We start from the raw sequence: 16,453 nt of genomic DNA on the forward strand, positions 1-16,453 counted from the left end.
GAAAAACAGAGCAACACAGAGGCTGAGATTTATAATCACTGGCCCAAATTCTCTGTCAATTTGTGTTGCTTTCTTGGCGGAGCTGTGCCTGTTTATGCTGGCAGAGAATTTGGCCCATTGTTTTGCTTGAGCCACGTCATTCACAACCAAAGATTTCTGTCAGCATCAGGTGTAATGGAGCCTCTGGGACGCCCTTTCCCCAGTCCTTTGTCCCTCAGGCCTCTTTAGCCTGTGTAAACTCTTCAGCCCACAGACAGTGCGAGGCACAAGGGGGCCGTGATCCTGACTGGGCCTGGAGGCAGGAATACCCAGTAAACTCTAGTGTTCTTGAGGAGAAAGTGCTGTGCTGTGGGGAACAGGAGGTCCAAGGTCTCGCCACATGGGCCTGAGGGTCTCAGAGTACTTTATAAACAATTAATTTTGCCTCACAGCACAGCCATATAACAGGGAAACACTACTGACCCCACATCGAGAAACGAAGGCACGGGGGTGGGAGGAATGTCTTAGCCGGGATCACACCATCGCTCCTGGAATCCAACGCAAGAGTCATGACTGGAACTGCCCCATGTCCCTACAATTTAATGCCAAAGGATCAGCTGGATAATATCAGTCAACCCCCTCCCCCCCCCCCCCCCGCCATTTATCTCTCACTGCAGTTTTGGAATCCAGCACGATGGCGAGGGGAACCTGTGCAGCGGGAGTGGCAACGTCATGGGCGCTGAAGGCAGCCACAACAGCGTGGACCTGGTCTGGTCAGAGTGCAGCAGAGAGCAGTTCCTTGCCTTCATCAGGTAGAAGGAACCCGCGGCTCTCCTCGCTCATCTGCAGGTCTGCTGTGGGGGGAGGTAGCGAGCCAGAGGAGAAAGGCAAGGGATGAGGTGGGGGACCCTGGGAGAACGAGGAGCTATAATTGCTCTGGGCTTTGTTGATTTAGAAAAGAGGAGACGAGGAGGGGACCTGAGAGCAGCTTTCAAGTTCCTAAAAGGGGGTTACAAGGAGGAAGGAGAAAAAGTGTTCTCCTTGGCCTTTGAGGATCGGACAAGAAGCAAGGGGCTTAAATTGCAGCGAGGGAAGTTGAGGTTGGACATAAGGAAAAACTTCCTAACTGTCAGGGTGGTTAAACACTGGAATAAATTGCCTAGGGAGGTTGTGGGATCTCCATCATGGAAGATATTTAAGAGCAGGTTGGATAGACATCTGTCAGGGTTGGTCTAGACCAGGGATGGGCAAAAGCCTCCATGGACTGGATCCGGCCCACCAAGCGGATTGATCTAGCTCGCAGAGATCCTGCCTCTCCCCTGCCCCCAGGTCAATCAGGGTCTGTGGGTGGGGAAGCACGGAAGTGTCTTGGCCCCACCCCTTTTTCCCGAGCCCCTGCTCCTTGTGGAGCAGCCCGGGGCCACTTCAAAAATTTCGGAAATGGCCCCCGGTCAAAACTTATTGCCCACCCTTGATCTAGATGGTGCTTGGTCCTGCCGAGGGTGCTTGGTCCTCCCCTGCTTGGCCCTGTGAGGGCAGGGGCTGGATTTGACGACCTCTTGAGGTCCCTTCCAGCTCTACGACGCTATGATTTTATGCAGGAACAAGTGGTGAAGAGAGCTGACTTCTCTGAGCCTAGCACAGTGCTGCTGGGACACCAAGAACTAACTCCCAGACTGAAAGCCTCATGCCCGTGTTAGCACGTGGGGCATCCTTGCTGAGTGTGTGCAGGAAAACAACGTCTCTTGTGGCTTTCCCAGGACAAGCCAAGCAAGCTGCTTAAACGACCTGCCGGCCCTGGAGGGCAGCATCCCTGGGTGGAAGCCCGGCTTATATTACGGCGCGGACGAGCAGTGTAAAATAGCCTTCGGGAGCGCAGCGGCGGCGTGCACCTTTGCCAGGAATGACATTGTAGGTAGAACACTTTCCACCTGGTTACGTCCACCCCTGAAATACTGCAGCTGGGATGGCGCTGGTGGCCCAGCAGGGTGGGAGGCTGGTTCTGAGAAGGTGACAATGTTCATCTGCCGGTGGGGCTCTTGGCAGAGAGCAGGCTGAAAAAGGGATTTGGAACATTTGCCCTTTTCCCCCCTCTCCTCCTTTCTCTCCTCAAGTCTCCTCGTCCATGTCATTTAACATTTGCAATGCAATAGTGCCCCCAGGCCCTGACCTGTGCTAGGTGCTGTACAAACAGCCAGGGAGAGAGATTCCATGTCATGAGGCACTCACCATCTTCCCTCTCTTATTCTATTCCATCTCTTTGCTTTCCGGATCCCCTTAGCTCCCTCCCTTAGACAGGTGCAGGAGTAGCCCGAGGCTGGCTGCAGCAGCTGGCGCCCTAGGTGGGGCGGCACAATCGGTGCCCCTGCCTGCACGGCCATCAATGGCCGTGACGTCATCACGGGGCACCCAGACCAGCGGTGCCCTAGGCAGCTGCCTAGCGCGCCTATGCTCACGGGCCATCCCTGGTCAGGCGCGGTTCACTGCTGTTCACAGGCCATGCGCTGCATTGGTAATGCATCTTGTTAATGCTAATCCGGCTGCAAACCTCAGATGCCCCGACTAAACCTCTTCATGTGTCTGTGCAATTGGCAGTGCCAGTCACTGGCAGCACTTACACTGCCTGCCACATGTGGCCTGGGCATCTCCTCTCGCTGATGGAAAGGGAAGAGCTCGGGAAATTGCCTAAGACATGGGATTTGGAGGGAGAGCGTATGTGCTGGCTTCAAGGTTCCCTCTAAGCTGCGTGGCTGCACGGCTCAGGGGGCTCAGGGCTCCATGCACAGAGCTGCCTGGTGCAGGGAGCTGCTGCTATCGCTGAGGGAGAAATGCCCCTCCTCCAGCCAGGCAGCTCCATATGCAAATCCCTGAACCCCTGGCTGGGCAGAGCTCATTAAACTGCTGTCAGGTCGCGCTGCAGCACACAGCTTAGAGGGACTCTTGGCTGGCTTCCTGCTAGAAGGAAGCCGGTTGGTGGGTGTTGGTGAGGCATGCTCTCTCCTGCTGCTGCCTGATATCCTGTGCATTGGTAGGATAGGGGCAGGAATGCAAGTTGAGAGACTGACACAAGATTTTAGGGCACTCACTGAACAGCCTGGCTTCCCTGCCTTCCCAGGACACGTGCAGAGTTCTTTCTTGCCACACTCATCAGGCTGACCGGACCAGCTGTACTCGTCTTCTTGTTCCCCTTCTGGATGGTACCGAGTGTGGGATCAATAAGGTAAAGAGTCTCCAGGGGCCGGGAAGATTGGAAGTGGGCATGGGCAGCTACCAGGCACATCAGGTGGCAGGGTGGCGCAGTGTGTGTCTGAGGGGCACACTGGATGGTTGGGCAGTAGAGTGGGTGGCTATAGGGCATAGTGGATGGCGGATACCAAGAAAGAATGAGCTTTCTTATGTAGAACACTGAGTCTGAAGAGTGATGGAAAATCCACCACAACCTTGGGTGCTAAATTGTTCCACAGGTTAATTAACCCCATTCCTAAAAATGTGCACCCTATTTCCTGTCTAAATTTGTCTGGTGTCATCTTCCAGTCATTGGGTGATCCCATTGGCTGCTGGATTGAAGAGCCTGTTCTCAAATATGCTATTGATACAGGGTGTTTTCACTGTTTCAAGAGATGACTAAGGGGGGATCTGATAGAGGTCTATAAAATCATGACTGGTGTGGATGAAGTGAATAAAGAAGAGTTATTTTCTCCTTTCCATAACATAAGAACGAGGGGTCGCCAAATGAAATTAATAGGCAGCAGCTTTAAAACAAACAAAAGGAAGTATTTCCTCATACTACACATGGTTAACCTGTGGAACTCCTTGCCAAAGGATGTTGTGAAGGCCAAAACTATAGCAGGGTTGAAAAAAGAGCTAGATAAATTCATGGAGGATAGGCCCATCAGTGGTTATTAGCCAGGATGAGCAGGGATGGTGTCTCTAGCCTCTGTTTGTCAGAGGCTGGAAATGGGTGACAGGAGAGAGATCACTTGGTGATTCCCTGCTCTGGCATTGGCCACTGTCGGCAGACAGGACACTGGGCTAGATGGACCTTTGGTCTGACCCAGAATGGCCGTTCTTATGTTGGAATGTTCTTATGCCCATCATGGTAGGTAGAGCTGGAGGAGAAGATGCCTCACTCAGCTCCTCCTCACATGTTTTGGGGTCCAATTCCTTCACCTCCCTTCCCAGGCAGGGGAGTGAGTGGTGCAGACGATACTGTGCCCTTCTAGGGGCATTTCTCCCAGCTGAAGGGGCAGTGTTGCTCCCCACAGCTCCCCGCTGTAGCAGCTGTGGCTTTGCTGTTGCTGATCTCGGGGTGTTCTGGGTTCCAGTGGTGCTCCAAGGGACACTGTAGCTCTCTGGAGGAGCTGAACCCGGTGGCAGTGGTGCATGGGCAGTGGTCCAGCTGGAGCCCCCTCACTGCCTGCTCCCGCAGCTGTGGAGGAGGAGTTGTAACGCGAAGACGACTTTGTAACAACCCCAGGTAAAAACTTTCCTCTTTCCCAGCGGCACCCGTGGAGGTGCTCACAGGGCCTGCCAGCTGTTTGCAGGGCCCACAGGACCTGTACAGTCGCTCTGTTAACACAGACAAAAGAGTCGTTAGGCAGGAGGGTGCATTGAACAACGTCCTGCGCTGTTCCCAGCACGGGCTGTGCTGCATGTTTGCTAATGTAACAAGTTCCTTGTCTCTCTGCAGACAGCAAGTATCAGTCAGGTCTCCTTGCAACTTCCACTGCCCAGGTGTGTCATTGTCTGGGCGAGTCTTTACAGTGCCTTGATCCCTATCTCGCTGTGACGGCGCGTTGGGGTTTTCCCGTCTCCTGCACCCCCGTAATGGCACGGACAGACTCCACCAGCCAGCAGAATAGAGGGAGTTTATTGCTTCTCCAGGATACAGCACAGATGTAATCTGGTTACAGGGCAGGCCTAGGATGCCTCAGCCCCCCTTGAGATGGGGGAGCCTGGGCCCCTAAATCCCAGCTTGTTGCCTAGGCTGCTTCCTCCTTGATACTAGACAGAAAACTAACTCACTTCCAGTCTTGCCCCCAGCCAGGGCTCCACTCCCCTTCTTCCCATTGTTCCGCTCCCTGATGAGTTTCAAAGCCCCCTTGCATAATGACTCATCCCCTGCCCTGCTGGGCCGTGCTGCAGCCAGTGGAGGTCACTCACAACCCACTGCCCAGCATGGCAACCAGCAAGGTGCCCCCTCTACATCACACTCGCTCTCAGGGCCAGATTGTGAAAGGGGCTTTAGAGGCTGCATCCCAGGGGACGTGCAGATGTGCACTGAAGCCCCTGCGTGCTGCATTCCTGGCCGGCTCTGCCTGGTGGGAGTAGGGGGGTGGCTCTGCACGCTGCTGTTCCCCCACCCTGGAGCTGCATTTCCGTGAGTGCAGGGAAACTCTGCATTCCTTCACTTGCCTGCAGGCTTCCCCCTCCCCCCTCGCTCCCATTGGCTGGGAATTGCAGGCAATGGGAGCAGTGGGGGGACGGTGCCTGCAAATGCAGGGCAGTGTGGAACCATTTGTTTCCCCCGCCAAACAAGAGCAGTGCCAGATAATCACCCCAATTCCCTGCTCCCTCCCGCACTCTCCCTCACAGACCCTGCACCCCTACCCCAGCCCGCTGCTGTACCCTACCTGCTGCCCAGGCTCCGACCCCCTCTCCCAGCTCATTCCTGCATCCTACCTGCTGCCCACACCCTGCACCCCACCTCCATTCTGCTCCTGCACCTACCTCCTGCCCAGGCCTCACACCCTCATTCCCAGCCTGCTCTTGCACCCTATTTCCTGCCTATGCCCTGCACCATCCTCCACCCCTAGTCCACTCCCTGGCAGCCCCCTCCTGATCATTGAGACCCTCATTTTTGCCCCACCCTGCAATTTAGGGGAGCCCCACAAAAGCTACTAGCCCCGGGGCCCCAGAAGAGTTAATCCAGCCCCGGTCGCTCCATTGACTGGCTGCATTGCCGACTGTGTATGTGTCATTTCATTAGCCAGCTCAGTGTGGTTGACCGTGAGTCAGATCTCAGCACTGCTGTTAGGCACTCCCTGACCCTATGTACTTGGACAATCAGAATCCTCATTGTTGGGCGGCTCTTCCAGCCTCTGGCTCGACCATAAACAGATCCTCATGTCTGTTGTTTTCAGGCCTGCATTCGGGGGTCAGGAGTGCAGGGGAGCAGACCTCGAGGCTGCGATGTGCAACACGCAGGTAGGCTGTCTTCTCTCGCACGCCAGGTCTCGCTCCCATGACCAGGCAATGTGCTGGCAGTGTAAGAGGCCGTTTTTAACCCTTTGAGAGCTGTACCATGCACAGCCACAGCTTTCCGAGGCAAACCAGTTGATTTCTTTGGGAAGGAAACCAAGCACTGGCCATGCAGTCTCTGTCTGTGTGACCGGTATTTGTTCCGCTGTGGCTGAGGCCCATTACTGATTAATAACTGAGCAGCCCCATCAACTTGTAATAAAGCACCTCGTATGGGTACACTGCAGCAGGAGGGGTAGCTCCCAGCTCAGGGAGATGGGTAGCCACTAGGCTTGATAGCCGTGATGGTGCTGGCATGGGCTAGCTGGTTGGGTCCTCAAGTACTTGGAGTCTTGGAGGGGATTGTATTTGGGCAGCCGTCCGTCCCACTGCCTGCGTCGCCATGGCAATACTGCAGCTTTTAGCGTGATAGCTCAATCAAATCAAGCATGAGTCTGTCGTTCCGAGCTGGAAATTGCACCTGCAGTTGCAGTGTACATACCCTGAGTCCTTTTGGTGCAGGACTGTGCTCAAAAGACTAGATTTGCTCACATTTCCCCCAGATATTTATCCATTTGGGGTTACAGGAAAGATAACATCATCTGCACAGCATCTGTCTCCCATTCCTCGCCCTCTCCTCCTCCCCCAACTCTCCTGCAGCTTCGCTTCAATGGGCTAGTCCTCTTCCTTTGCTGTTTTTCTATTTGTCAGCTGCTGCTTTTCACCCCTGAGGTGTTTGCATTTGCACCCCGGAGGTGGAGAAGCGAGTCCTGGAATTCTACACTCGCTATAGCCCATTCCACTTTGCCTGCATAACAGACTGCCTCTTCCATAGGCCTGTTTGACCACCCAGTTGGAGTTTATGGCTGAACAGTGTGCGGCGACAAATGTAAATCCGCTGTATCTCCTTCCCGACGTCCCATCTTTTTATATGTGGACTTCGGCTGCTGGCTATGCCAAAGGTAAAGAGAGAGAGAGAGAGAGAGAGAGAGAGACAGAAGTTCCTTTGGGAAGGAGGACTCCCAGAGCGGCCTAAAGCCCCGACCTTAATTGCAAATCAAATGGCAGCTTTACTGGTGGTTACAGCCAGTAAATTCTGTACAATTCCTTTTACCTCCCTCCCACAGTGCAGTTGACTCTTTTTTGCCTTTTTTGCTTCAGTAATTCTTCCTCTCTCCCCATGTCTGTCACCTGCAGGGGATACCCTGTGCAGACACATGTGCCGGGCAGAGGAGAAGAATTTCATGGTGAGCCGTGGGGACCGTTTCACAGATGGAACCAGGTGTGAGCCGAGCAACCGTAGAACCAAAGGGGCTTTTGATCTGTGCGTGATGGGCAGCTGCAGGGTAAGGATTTTCCTCCCCACATGTGGATAGTGGATCTAGGTCAAGCTTCTGACATGGGATTTAAACGATTTCAAAGCAGCTAGAGGTGACTTCAGTGCATGACCCTGGCATTCGGAGTGTCTCAAAGTGTAGAATTAAAATGAAGACCGCTGGTGACAGGCGCTAGCACCCACGAGTAAGGAGGATGGGACACGCAGCGTTCCAGAAGAATCTCTGGTCCCCAATCCCATGCGTCTGACTCAGTTCAGCCTCACCCAGTGTGCCCTTCACCATCATGCGGTTTAGCACTTTAAGCAGATGGATTCCCAGGTTGCTCCAGTGGAGAAGGCTAATTTGCTCCAAGCCACCTGAGGAACGTGGCAGGCCCCGCAGTCTGATGGAGTTGTCAGCAGCTGTTCAGTTAGTTATGGGAGCTGCACGGGGCCTTGGGTGCGACCGTAACATAAATCTCTCCCGCAGCGGAGGGGAAAAGTAGCATAAAAATGGAACACAGGAAATGCCACTTTGATCACTTCACCTTCTTCCCAAAATGGGCGCCAGGCGCGGGGTCTCGAGTGGAAAGGGCGGGGTTGGGGGGCTTGCCTCCCCACCCTAGGTTCATCCCCAGCCCGTGTCTCGCAGAGAAAGCTAATTCGTCGGGTGGCTCTGCCCTTGGCTCAGGTGTTTGGCTGTGACGGCAGGATGGACTCCGGGATGGTGCTGGATCCCTGCAAGGTGTGTGGGGGAGACAACGCCACATGCACCAGAGTGAGCGGCTCCTACACGGAAGGAAAAGCCAAAGGTCGGCAAGCCTCCGCCCCGCTCCCCACGTCAGGCCCTTCTCACTTGCCGGGTGCCCCCAAAGCAGATGCAGAGCTCTGCCCGGTTCCTCGGCGGCTTCTGGCATGTGGTTTTGCTTGTTTCGGTTTGGGGCTGAGCAGGCTGGCGGAGGCTGGCAGAGACGGAGACGGGGGAGGTTAATTCTCATGCAGCCTTGGTTCCCTGGCGTGCCTTCCCTTTGTGCTACAGGCAGGGATCCCGACCGCTGGCTGGGGGGGAAGAGCTCAGCCTGGGTGAGTTCTGTAAAACACAGGGGGCTGCAAGCTCTGTCGCTTTCTGCCTGGACAGTACAATGTTGATCTGAGGGGCTGACCTCATCCCGACCAACACTCTTGGGGAACTACTCTGGAGGGTATTTTAAAACACTGGAAGTGAGCTGAGGGCTTAGGCACCTAGACCGGAGGACGCTGAGGCTGTTCTCAGATCTGCACTGGCTCTCTTGGCCATATTCCTACCAGGGGTGGCTCCAAAGTCAGTGGAGTGACACCGGGGGGAATGTAGTTCTCTCTTAGTCCTCCTGCCCTCCTGTAGTGATATAAGAACTACCATACAGGGGAGCTTAGAGCAGCGGCTTTCAAACTACAGTCTGTGACACAGGACTGGGTGGCGGAATGCTGGGTTCCGGGTCTCTTTGCTGAGAGGTGGCGGGGCTAAGGCAACTACTTGTCTGTGCTGGCACCACAGACTGTGCTGCTCCCCAGAAGCATCCAGCAATAGGCCCGGCTCCTCGCTGGAGGGCGGGGGAGAGTGCACAGGGCTACGCACACTGCCCCTGCCCTGAGCACTTGCTCCGCACTCCCATTGGCTGGGAACCTGCTGTTGGCTGCTTCTGGGGCACAGCATGGTCTGTGGTGCAGGAGAGGCAGGAAGTTGCCTTAGCCCCCCCCACTGCACTGCTGACCTGGTAGCCCCTCTTACCACAGCCCTGACACTCCCAAAGCCGGAGCCCTTTCCGACACCCCAAAGCTCTCCTCCTCGGCCCTGCCCTCTAGTCAAATGATGTTGGGTCGTGGGCATCAATGTCTTTCTTCACCTGGGTCACAAGAAGAAAAGTTTGAAAGCTGCCAACTTAGAGGGTTACTGTCCGTGAAGTGCTTTGAGATCCTCAGATGGAAGGTGCACTGCAGTTATGAATTACAGACGGTGCAAAAGTGAACGTGACCGCACCTCTGTGTTCATTCCCCAGAGTACGTCACGTTTCTAGCTCTGCCTCACAAGACCACCAGCGTCCACGTCACCAATCGCAAACCCCTCTTCACACATTTGGGTGAGTACAATGGGAAGGCGAGCGTGGCCGGGCCAGGTTGGTGTCTGTGCTCCAGACATGCAGGCAGCCCCGAGGAAAGGAAGGCTGTGGGGAGGTGTCCTGGCAATGCAATCTCTTCGCGTGTTGGGGGACACTCTCTCAATGAAGACGTTCCATTGCTTGGGGTGTTTAAAAGAGACCCGAGAAGTCCTTTGTGGATGTACAGAAGGAAGCCACGTCTCTTGTTGATTCTGTGAGCACATAATCCTCCTTTGCCCTCACTAGCTGTGAAAGTCCAAGGACGGTATGTGGTTGCTGGGAAGCAGAGAATCTCCTTGAACATCACCTATCCGTCGGTAGTGGAGGACAGCCAGATCTCGTACAGGGTCTTTCTCACTGAGGACCACCTGCCAAGCCTGGAGGAAGTCCATGTGGATGGGCCAACCTACGAGGACATTGAGATACAGGTAGCTTGGAAGGGCTGGGAAGGGGATAGCCAGAACTGGTTTGAGGTTGTGGCTCAGGAGAAAGACCTGCAAGGCAGAGTCTGGTGGTGGCTCTGATTTAGAGATGTATGCGACGAATCAACTAGTTGACTATCTGATAAGCAAAAGTTTATTGGATAGTTGACACACTAGGAGATTAGTCGCTTCCCCCTCTTGCTGCCTCTATCACAAAGAGACAGGAAGCGGGGAGAAGAGAAGAGGGTGCTGGAGGGAGCCAGCTCCATGGGAGGGGGCAGGGACGCAGCGGCAGCCAATTATGAAATGTACAAGAGTCCCAAAGGGGACTCTTGTACATTTCAAAGTTGGAACGCGGGATGGAGCCTAGGGCCAGCAGGGAGTCCCCCACTGACCCTGGGCTCCACGCGGGCGTTTTCACTGGGGGGGCTCTTGTACATTTCAAAGCGGAAGTGCCGCAGGGAGCCTGGGGTCAAAGGAGAACTCTGAGTCCCTTGCTGGGGCTCTTGTACATTTCTAAGGCGGAATGCAGAAGTCCTTATCAACTAATTGAATAGTCACTGGAAATCCCATCGACTGTTTGCTGATTTAATTAATTGAAATTTAACATCCCTTCTCTGATTCCCCATGCCAGAAGAAATTGAGCTCCGTGCTGGGGATGCTCTCCAGCTCCTGGGCAGCAGTTGAGCACATGTTCTTTGCAGGTTTTCTGTAGATTTCATTGAAGGTTGATGGGGTTGGGGGGAAGAAACCAGGCGAAAACAGCAGAAACCTGGCAGCAGATCTCCCTTGTGAGGCATGAGGTTGGTTCCCTACCCAGAAAGAAACCTAGCTGATGGAATGACAAAGCTGTGTGTCTAATGTCTCAGTTCCCATCATTCATTAGCGTGGGTAATGCTCCAGTAGCAAACACACACAGAGCCACCCAGAAAAGGCAGCCTCTCTCAGGACATGAATTGAGGTTTGGGTTTTCGTTTTTATGGCAGACTTAATCTGAGTTTGAATGATTGGAAGCGATAAGCAGACCCACTGTTAGCTTGAAATCTTTACAAAACCCATTAGGTTCATAGTCTCTGTTCAGTGCCCAGTAGATGGGTGTTCACAGCGTAAGTTCCTCTACTATCGCTTGCTCTAGTTGGCTGTCTCAGCAGAGGCAAGGGGGCTGAATTGGCCACAGAGACTAGTTCCATCTCCTCTTAGGGGGAGACCCTCTGAGTTAACGGGTGCTGGTAGGGAGCAGCAGTGGGAGAAAAGATTGCAATGCCCCTGCCTGTGCTGTATTACTCGGTAACACACAGAGATAGTCACAGTTTTTTCAAGGCTGTTCCTTACTCCGGCACTTCAAGTTCAGAAGGTGGCGCCCACAAGAGACCTTAAAAATACCTTGCCTCTAGAGGCTTTTGCTTAAAAACTCCCCATGATCACAGATTCCCTGATCTTGGGAGGTATGTTGCCATCACCCAAGTGAAAAAAAACCCTTTCTTCTTGAACCCAGGAAGAAATCACTTGGGAACTTCTTCCAGAGGGGTATCCCAAGCTCTTTTACCACGAGAGAGCTTGAAAAAACAAACTGTAATTTCTGATAGGTAACCTCTCAGTCTTAGGCATGCATACACAGACCTCTTACTATCTTCCAGGACACAAGAGTCAGCTCATAGTCTTAAAAAAGGTGATTTTATTAACAAAGCAAAAAGATCTACTTGGGAAAGCACACTTGGTTGCTCGGTGTTATAAAGCAACTGGGGAAAACAGGTTAAAGCACAGAGAATTGCTTCCCTGGGATACAGCTTTAGTGACAGTGTATGAGCAGGGAGGCACATGGACTCAGCATAGAGGAGTTTAACCAAACAAGAAAACAAAGAAAATAATCCGATTGTGTCTAAATAACCATTCCCTATCACTAACATATCCATATCTTAAGGTCCAGTCCATTTGGAACAAAATACAGGACTGTGTAGCACTTTAAAGACTAACAAGATGGTTTATTAGGTGATGAGCTTTTGTGGGCCAGACCCACTTCCTCAGATCAAATAGTGGAAGAAAATAGTCACAACCATATATACCAAAGGATACAATTAAAAAAATGAACACATATGAAAAGGACAAATCACATTTCAGAACAGAAGGGGGATGCGGGGGGGGGGGGGGAGGGAAGGAAGGTAAATGCCTGTGAGTTAATGATATTAGAGGTGGGGAAAGGTAGATGTCTGTGAGTTAATGGTATTAGAGGTGATAATTGGGGAAGCTATCTTTGTAATGGGTAAGGTAGTTGGGGTCTTTGTTCAGCCCCCCGTGGAGAGTGTCAAATTTTAGCATGAATGCCAGTTCAGAGGATTCCGTTTCAAGTGCAGATTTGAAAGTCTTCTGAAGTAGGATGTATGTGATTAGGTCATTGAGACAGTGTCCTATGTGTTCTATCACAGTCCATTTGGAGTATTGTGTCCAGTTCTGGGCACCGCATTTCAAGAAAGATGGGGAAAAATTGGAGAGGGTCCAGAGAAGAGCAACGAGAATGATTAAAGGTCTAGAGAACATGACCTATGAGGGAAGGCTGAAGGAATTCAGTTTGTTTAGTTTAGAAAAGAGAAGACTGAGGGGGGACATGATAGCAGTTTTCAGATATCTAAAGGGTGTCATAAGGAGAAGGGAGAAAACTTGTTCATCTTGGCCTCTGAGGACAGAACAAGAAGCAATGGGCTTAAACTGCAGCAAGGGAGGTTTAGGTTGGACATTAGGAAAAAGTTCCTAACTGTCAGTGTGGTCAAACACTGGAATAAATTGCCCAGGGAGGTTGTGGAATCCCCATCTCTGGAGATATTTAAGAGCAGGTTAGATAAATGTCTATCAGGGATGGTCTAGACAGTATTTGGTTCTGCCATGAGGGCAGGGGACTGGACTCGATGACCTCTCAAGGTCCCTTCCAGTCCTAGTATTCTATGATTTCTAGGCATGAGTATCCCTGAGTATTCCTTTTCTGGGCATGAGTATCCCTGTGGTTCAATTCATCTTTTCCCCCAGCTCCTGGTCTGAAACACACAAAAAAAACCAACAGGCAGATTCTCTTTCCATTTAAGTCTCAACACTTTCTTCCTGTTGGTTCTCCTGGCTCCCTGCTAACGTTTCCTAGCTGCCTATGTTACTGAATGCTGGGATGCTTAGAAAGGACAGCACCTCTCCCCTCCATCACAACTGAGCTAAACTCCAGATTTCTACGTTATTCTTCTCCAGGTGTATAGGAAGTATGGGAAAGAGTATGGAGATATTACCAACCCAGACATCACCTTCAGCTACTTTATCCCAAAGAAGAAACAGGCACATGTGTGGATTCCTCAGTTCGGGACCTGCTCGGTGAGCTGTGGGGAAGGTGAGGCAGATGCGAGAACCAATAGTTAATTGTGGGACGCTACTCAGGCTTCAAGTTTGGCTGGCAGCTACCCCAAGTCCTCAAACCTTCTGGACTCATTTTGCTTATTGAAAAAACGTGTCTTGGTATCAGTTTCATATGTTTCAGTACACTTTATTAAACAAACTGAAATAAAAAGTGACCAAATCTAAGCTATTGTTACTACTATTAAACTAAGCTAAGAATAAAGCTGTACAGCTACCAAATCACGATTAAATCAACAAGCTAGCCTCAACAAAGGACTGGAATTAAAACCTCAAATTAATACTCAAACCCTATCAACTCTAAAGAGGATTCTAAAAAAGTGGCTGTTCTTTTGGTTATAAATGCCAGCTAAAGTCTTTCATCAAAGTCAACCCAGTTTAGGATTTAGAGCTAGTTAAAGGTCTTAATACTGAAACCAAATTACGACCTAACATCTGATCTAGAACTAGATGATTTGGGGTTTTTTGCACAAAACTTTTTTTTTCTATTTTGGAACTGGGCTAAGAGGCCAATGGCTTATCTTTTAGAACCTTCACCTTGCACGAGAAAAAGTTACTTTAAAACTTTTCAAGATGAAAGCCATGTGAGAAAATCAGTGTTTAAAGTTTATATAAGGGCTGTGTTCCCATAGTTGCTCAGCCTCGACATGTTTGCAGATTCCCTTCTTCTCGGACAAAGGGAACTAACAGTTTCTTTCTGTGGGTGCGTTTACATTGCACCGTAGGTCAAAATAAGATATGCAATTTGAGCTACACAAATTGCATATCTTATTTTGATGTTATTTCAAAATTGCTTATTTTGAAAGTTGGCACTATCTACACAGCACTTATTTTGAAATAAATTGCTATTCCAAAACATCCCTTACTCCTTGTGAAATGAGGTATACAGGGATGTTGGCATAGCGAGCCCATTATATTTAGAAAAAACAGGTGTGCTCAAAAGACGCAGAATAGCACTGCAGTGTAGAAATAGCACTGCAATGTAGACGTAGCCTGTGAGAGCAAAGACCAGCCTAGAATTTCCTTTCCCTTACTCACCTGAGAACCTCAGCAATAGGGGTTTTAATATTTTTATTGAACTTTTGTTGCCAGGGGTGTTACTGGTAGATCACTCCTGCTTTGACCAGACCAGGAATGAAATAAGAGACGATCAGCTGTGTTTGGAGACCCCACGTCCCCCTTCCAGGCAGGAACTCTGCGCTAAGGCACCATGCCCACCAGGGTGAGTATTCCCCGAAAGACCTTTTCCACCCCTAAGCTACAGTCTCTTGTCACTAGAGATGGGCACAGCTGGCTCTCGTCCTTTCGCAGCTGGGTGGCGGGGGCCTTTGGCCCCTGCAGCGCCACATGTGGGGGAGGAGTGATGGAGCGGTTGGTTCGCTGTATGAAGAAAGAAGGTGGCTTGGTCCTGACTCTTCCCGATTCGAAATGCCTGGATGCTCCCAAACCTGCCTCCACCGAGGCATGTAGCACTGAGCTGTGCCCCGTAAGGTAACTCAGAGGCCCGCTGAATGGGGGAGGGAGGAGAGGATTGCATCATTGACTCTCTTTCAACCCTTGGTCAGTGTGTCAGTCGGGTCATCAGGACGGGCTATTGCATGTTCTTTTTTCTTGAGGGCACCTTGTTCCTACCCTGCCCACGTAACCGTTTCAATTACCGGGCCCTTCTTGGTGCCTTCTGCTGGGGCAACAATCCCTGAAGCAGGGAGTTTGGGTATGCAGCCCCCACACATCTGTGGGGACTCAGCCACAAGGAGATGTTTGCCCCTCCTTTCCAATCACAGAGACCACATGTTCTCCCCAGAGGCATGGTTCGTAACTGGGAGAAGGTCTAAGTGTTGTCTAGGCTGGAGTAGGGCGTCTGGGTTCTTTTATCAGCTCAGCCGCTACTTGCTGTGTGACCTCTTGACCATACCGCAGCACTGCTCTGTGCCTCAGTTTCCCTGTGTGTGACATGAGAGGAGCAGTCCCTACGGACTGAAGGCAGTAATCTCCTGCTGAAGGTGTAACTAGTGCTTTGAGATCCTGGTGCGGTGCCATCATTTCCCATTTAGATGGAAGGAATCTGAGCCAGGCAAATGCTCAGCCAGCTGCGGGCTCGGCGTCAGCCAGCAAAACGTGACGTGTGTCCGGGTCCTCGATGGACTGGAGACCACAGTAGACAACAGCCTGTGCCTGGAGGACGAGAAACCCCCTACCTTTGTGCCGTGCGTGGTTAACATCTGTCCACTAGGCTGGAACACAGTGAGTACATTGGCCTGGCTAGTGGGCAGCTCACACACTGCCCTGTGGGGGGATCGCAGGCTGGGGAGCACCATCTTTTGCTGGAGGTGGAGCCGGTGTTATGCACACGACTGTTTGTTAGTCCAGAATTCCAGGGAGTCGCTGCAGGAAGCCTTGCTCACCTTAGATTAGTGATGGGCAACCTAGGCTAGTGAGAGGACCTGGCCACCCATCTAACCCCAACGGGCGGCCTGCAGGTCACGAATTGCACCAGTGTCTTAGATCATTCAGGAGCCAGATAAACCCTTGGGCAGCATCATACCCATTTCCTTCCCTATGCAGCAATATTGCTCCAGGCAACGCAGAGGCACAAATGCTGTAGCATTTATCACAGAGCCATCCCCTCATGAACTCACCCCACATCAAGAAAACCCTGGTGCTGTCTCTGAGGGTGTGTCTAAACTACAGGGCTTTTTCGAAAAAAGTGGCCTTTTTTCGAAAAAAACTTCCCCTGCATCTAGACTGCCGCTGCATTCTTTCGAAAGTAAATCGAAAGAACGTGGCAGTTTTTTCGACCATGGAACACCTCGTTTTACGAGGAAGAACACCTTTTTCGAAAGTGCAAACTGTGCTTTTTTGAAAGAGAGCATCCAGACGGCCTGGGTGCTCTCTTTCGAAAAAGCAGCTCGCTCTTTCGAAAGTACTGGTTGTAGTCTAGATGCTCTTTTTCGAAAGAGGCTTTTTCAAAAGTA

At 51.6% G+C, this 16,453-nt stretch overlaps 1 protein-coding gene across 8 annotated transcripts in view; it reads left to right on the top strand.

The window, feature by feature from the left end:
- ADAMTS13 (ADAM metallopeptidase with thrombospondin type 1 motif 13) overlaps positions 1–16,453 on the top strand; it is a 39,694-nt gene that overhangs the window by 12,926 nt on the left and 10,315 nt on the right. For 7 of the 8 annotated variants that reach the window (XR_012897252.1, XR_012897253.1, XM_075905967.1 and 4 more), the window contains 14 exons: positions 657–791; positions 1,740–1,890; positions 3,095–3,199; positions 4,305–4,456; positions 6,123–6,186; positions 7,055–7,181; positions 7,417–7,565; positions 8,226–8,346; positions 9,571–9,651; positions 9,916–10,097; positions 13,320–13,455; positions 14,571–14,700; positions 14,790–14,969; positions 15,533–15,722. Coding sequence is in view for 6 of the 8 variants with exons in the window: in XM_075905967.1 (XP_075762082.1) it covers positions 657–791; positions 1,740–1,890; positions 3,095–3,199; positions 4,305–4,456; positions 6,123–6,186; positions 7,055–7,181; positions 7,417–7,565; positions 8,226–8,346; positions 9,571–9,651; positions 9,916–10,097; positions 13,320–13,455; positions 14,571–14,700; positions 14,790–14,969; positions 15,533–15,722 (1,903 nt within the window). In the remaining 2 variants the exon portion in view is untranslated. The remainder of the gene's footprint in view (positions 1–656; positions 792–1,739; positions 1,891–3,094; positions 3,200–4,304; positions 4,457–6,122; positions 6,187–7,054; positions 7,182–7,416; positions 7,566–8,225; positions 8,347–9,570; positions 9,652–9,915; positions 10,098–13,319; positions 13,456–14,570; positions 14,701–14,789; positions 14,970–15,532; positions 15,723–16,453) is intronic. The other variant, XM_075905968.1, reaches the window with a different exon arrangement.

Source organism: Pelodiscus sinensis, chromosome 22, assembly GCF_049634645.1.
Source record: "Pelodiscus sinensis isolate JC-2024 chromosome 22, ASM4963464v1, whole genome shotgun sequence".
NCBI lineage: Eukaryota > Metazoa > Chordata > Testudines > Trionychidae > Pelodiscus > Pelodiscus sinensis.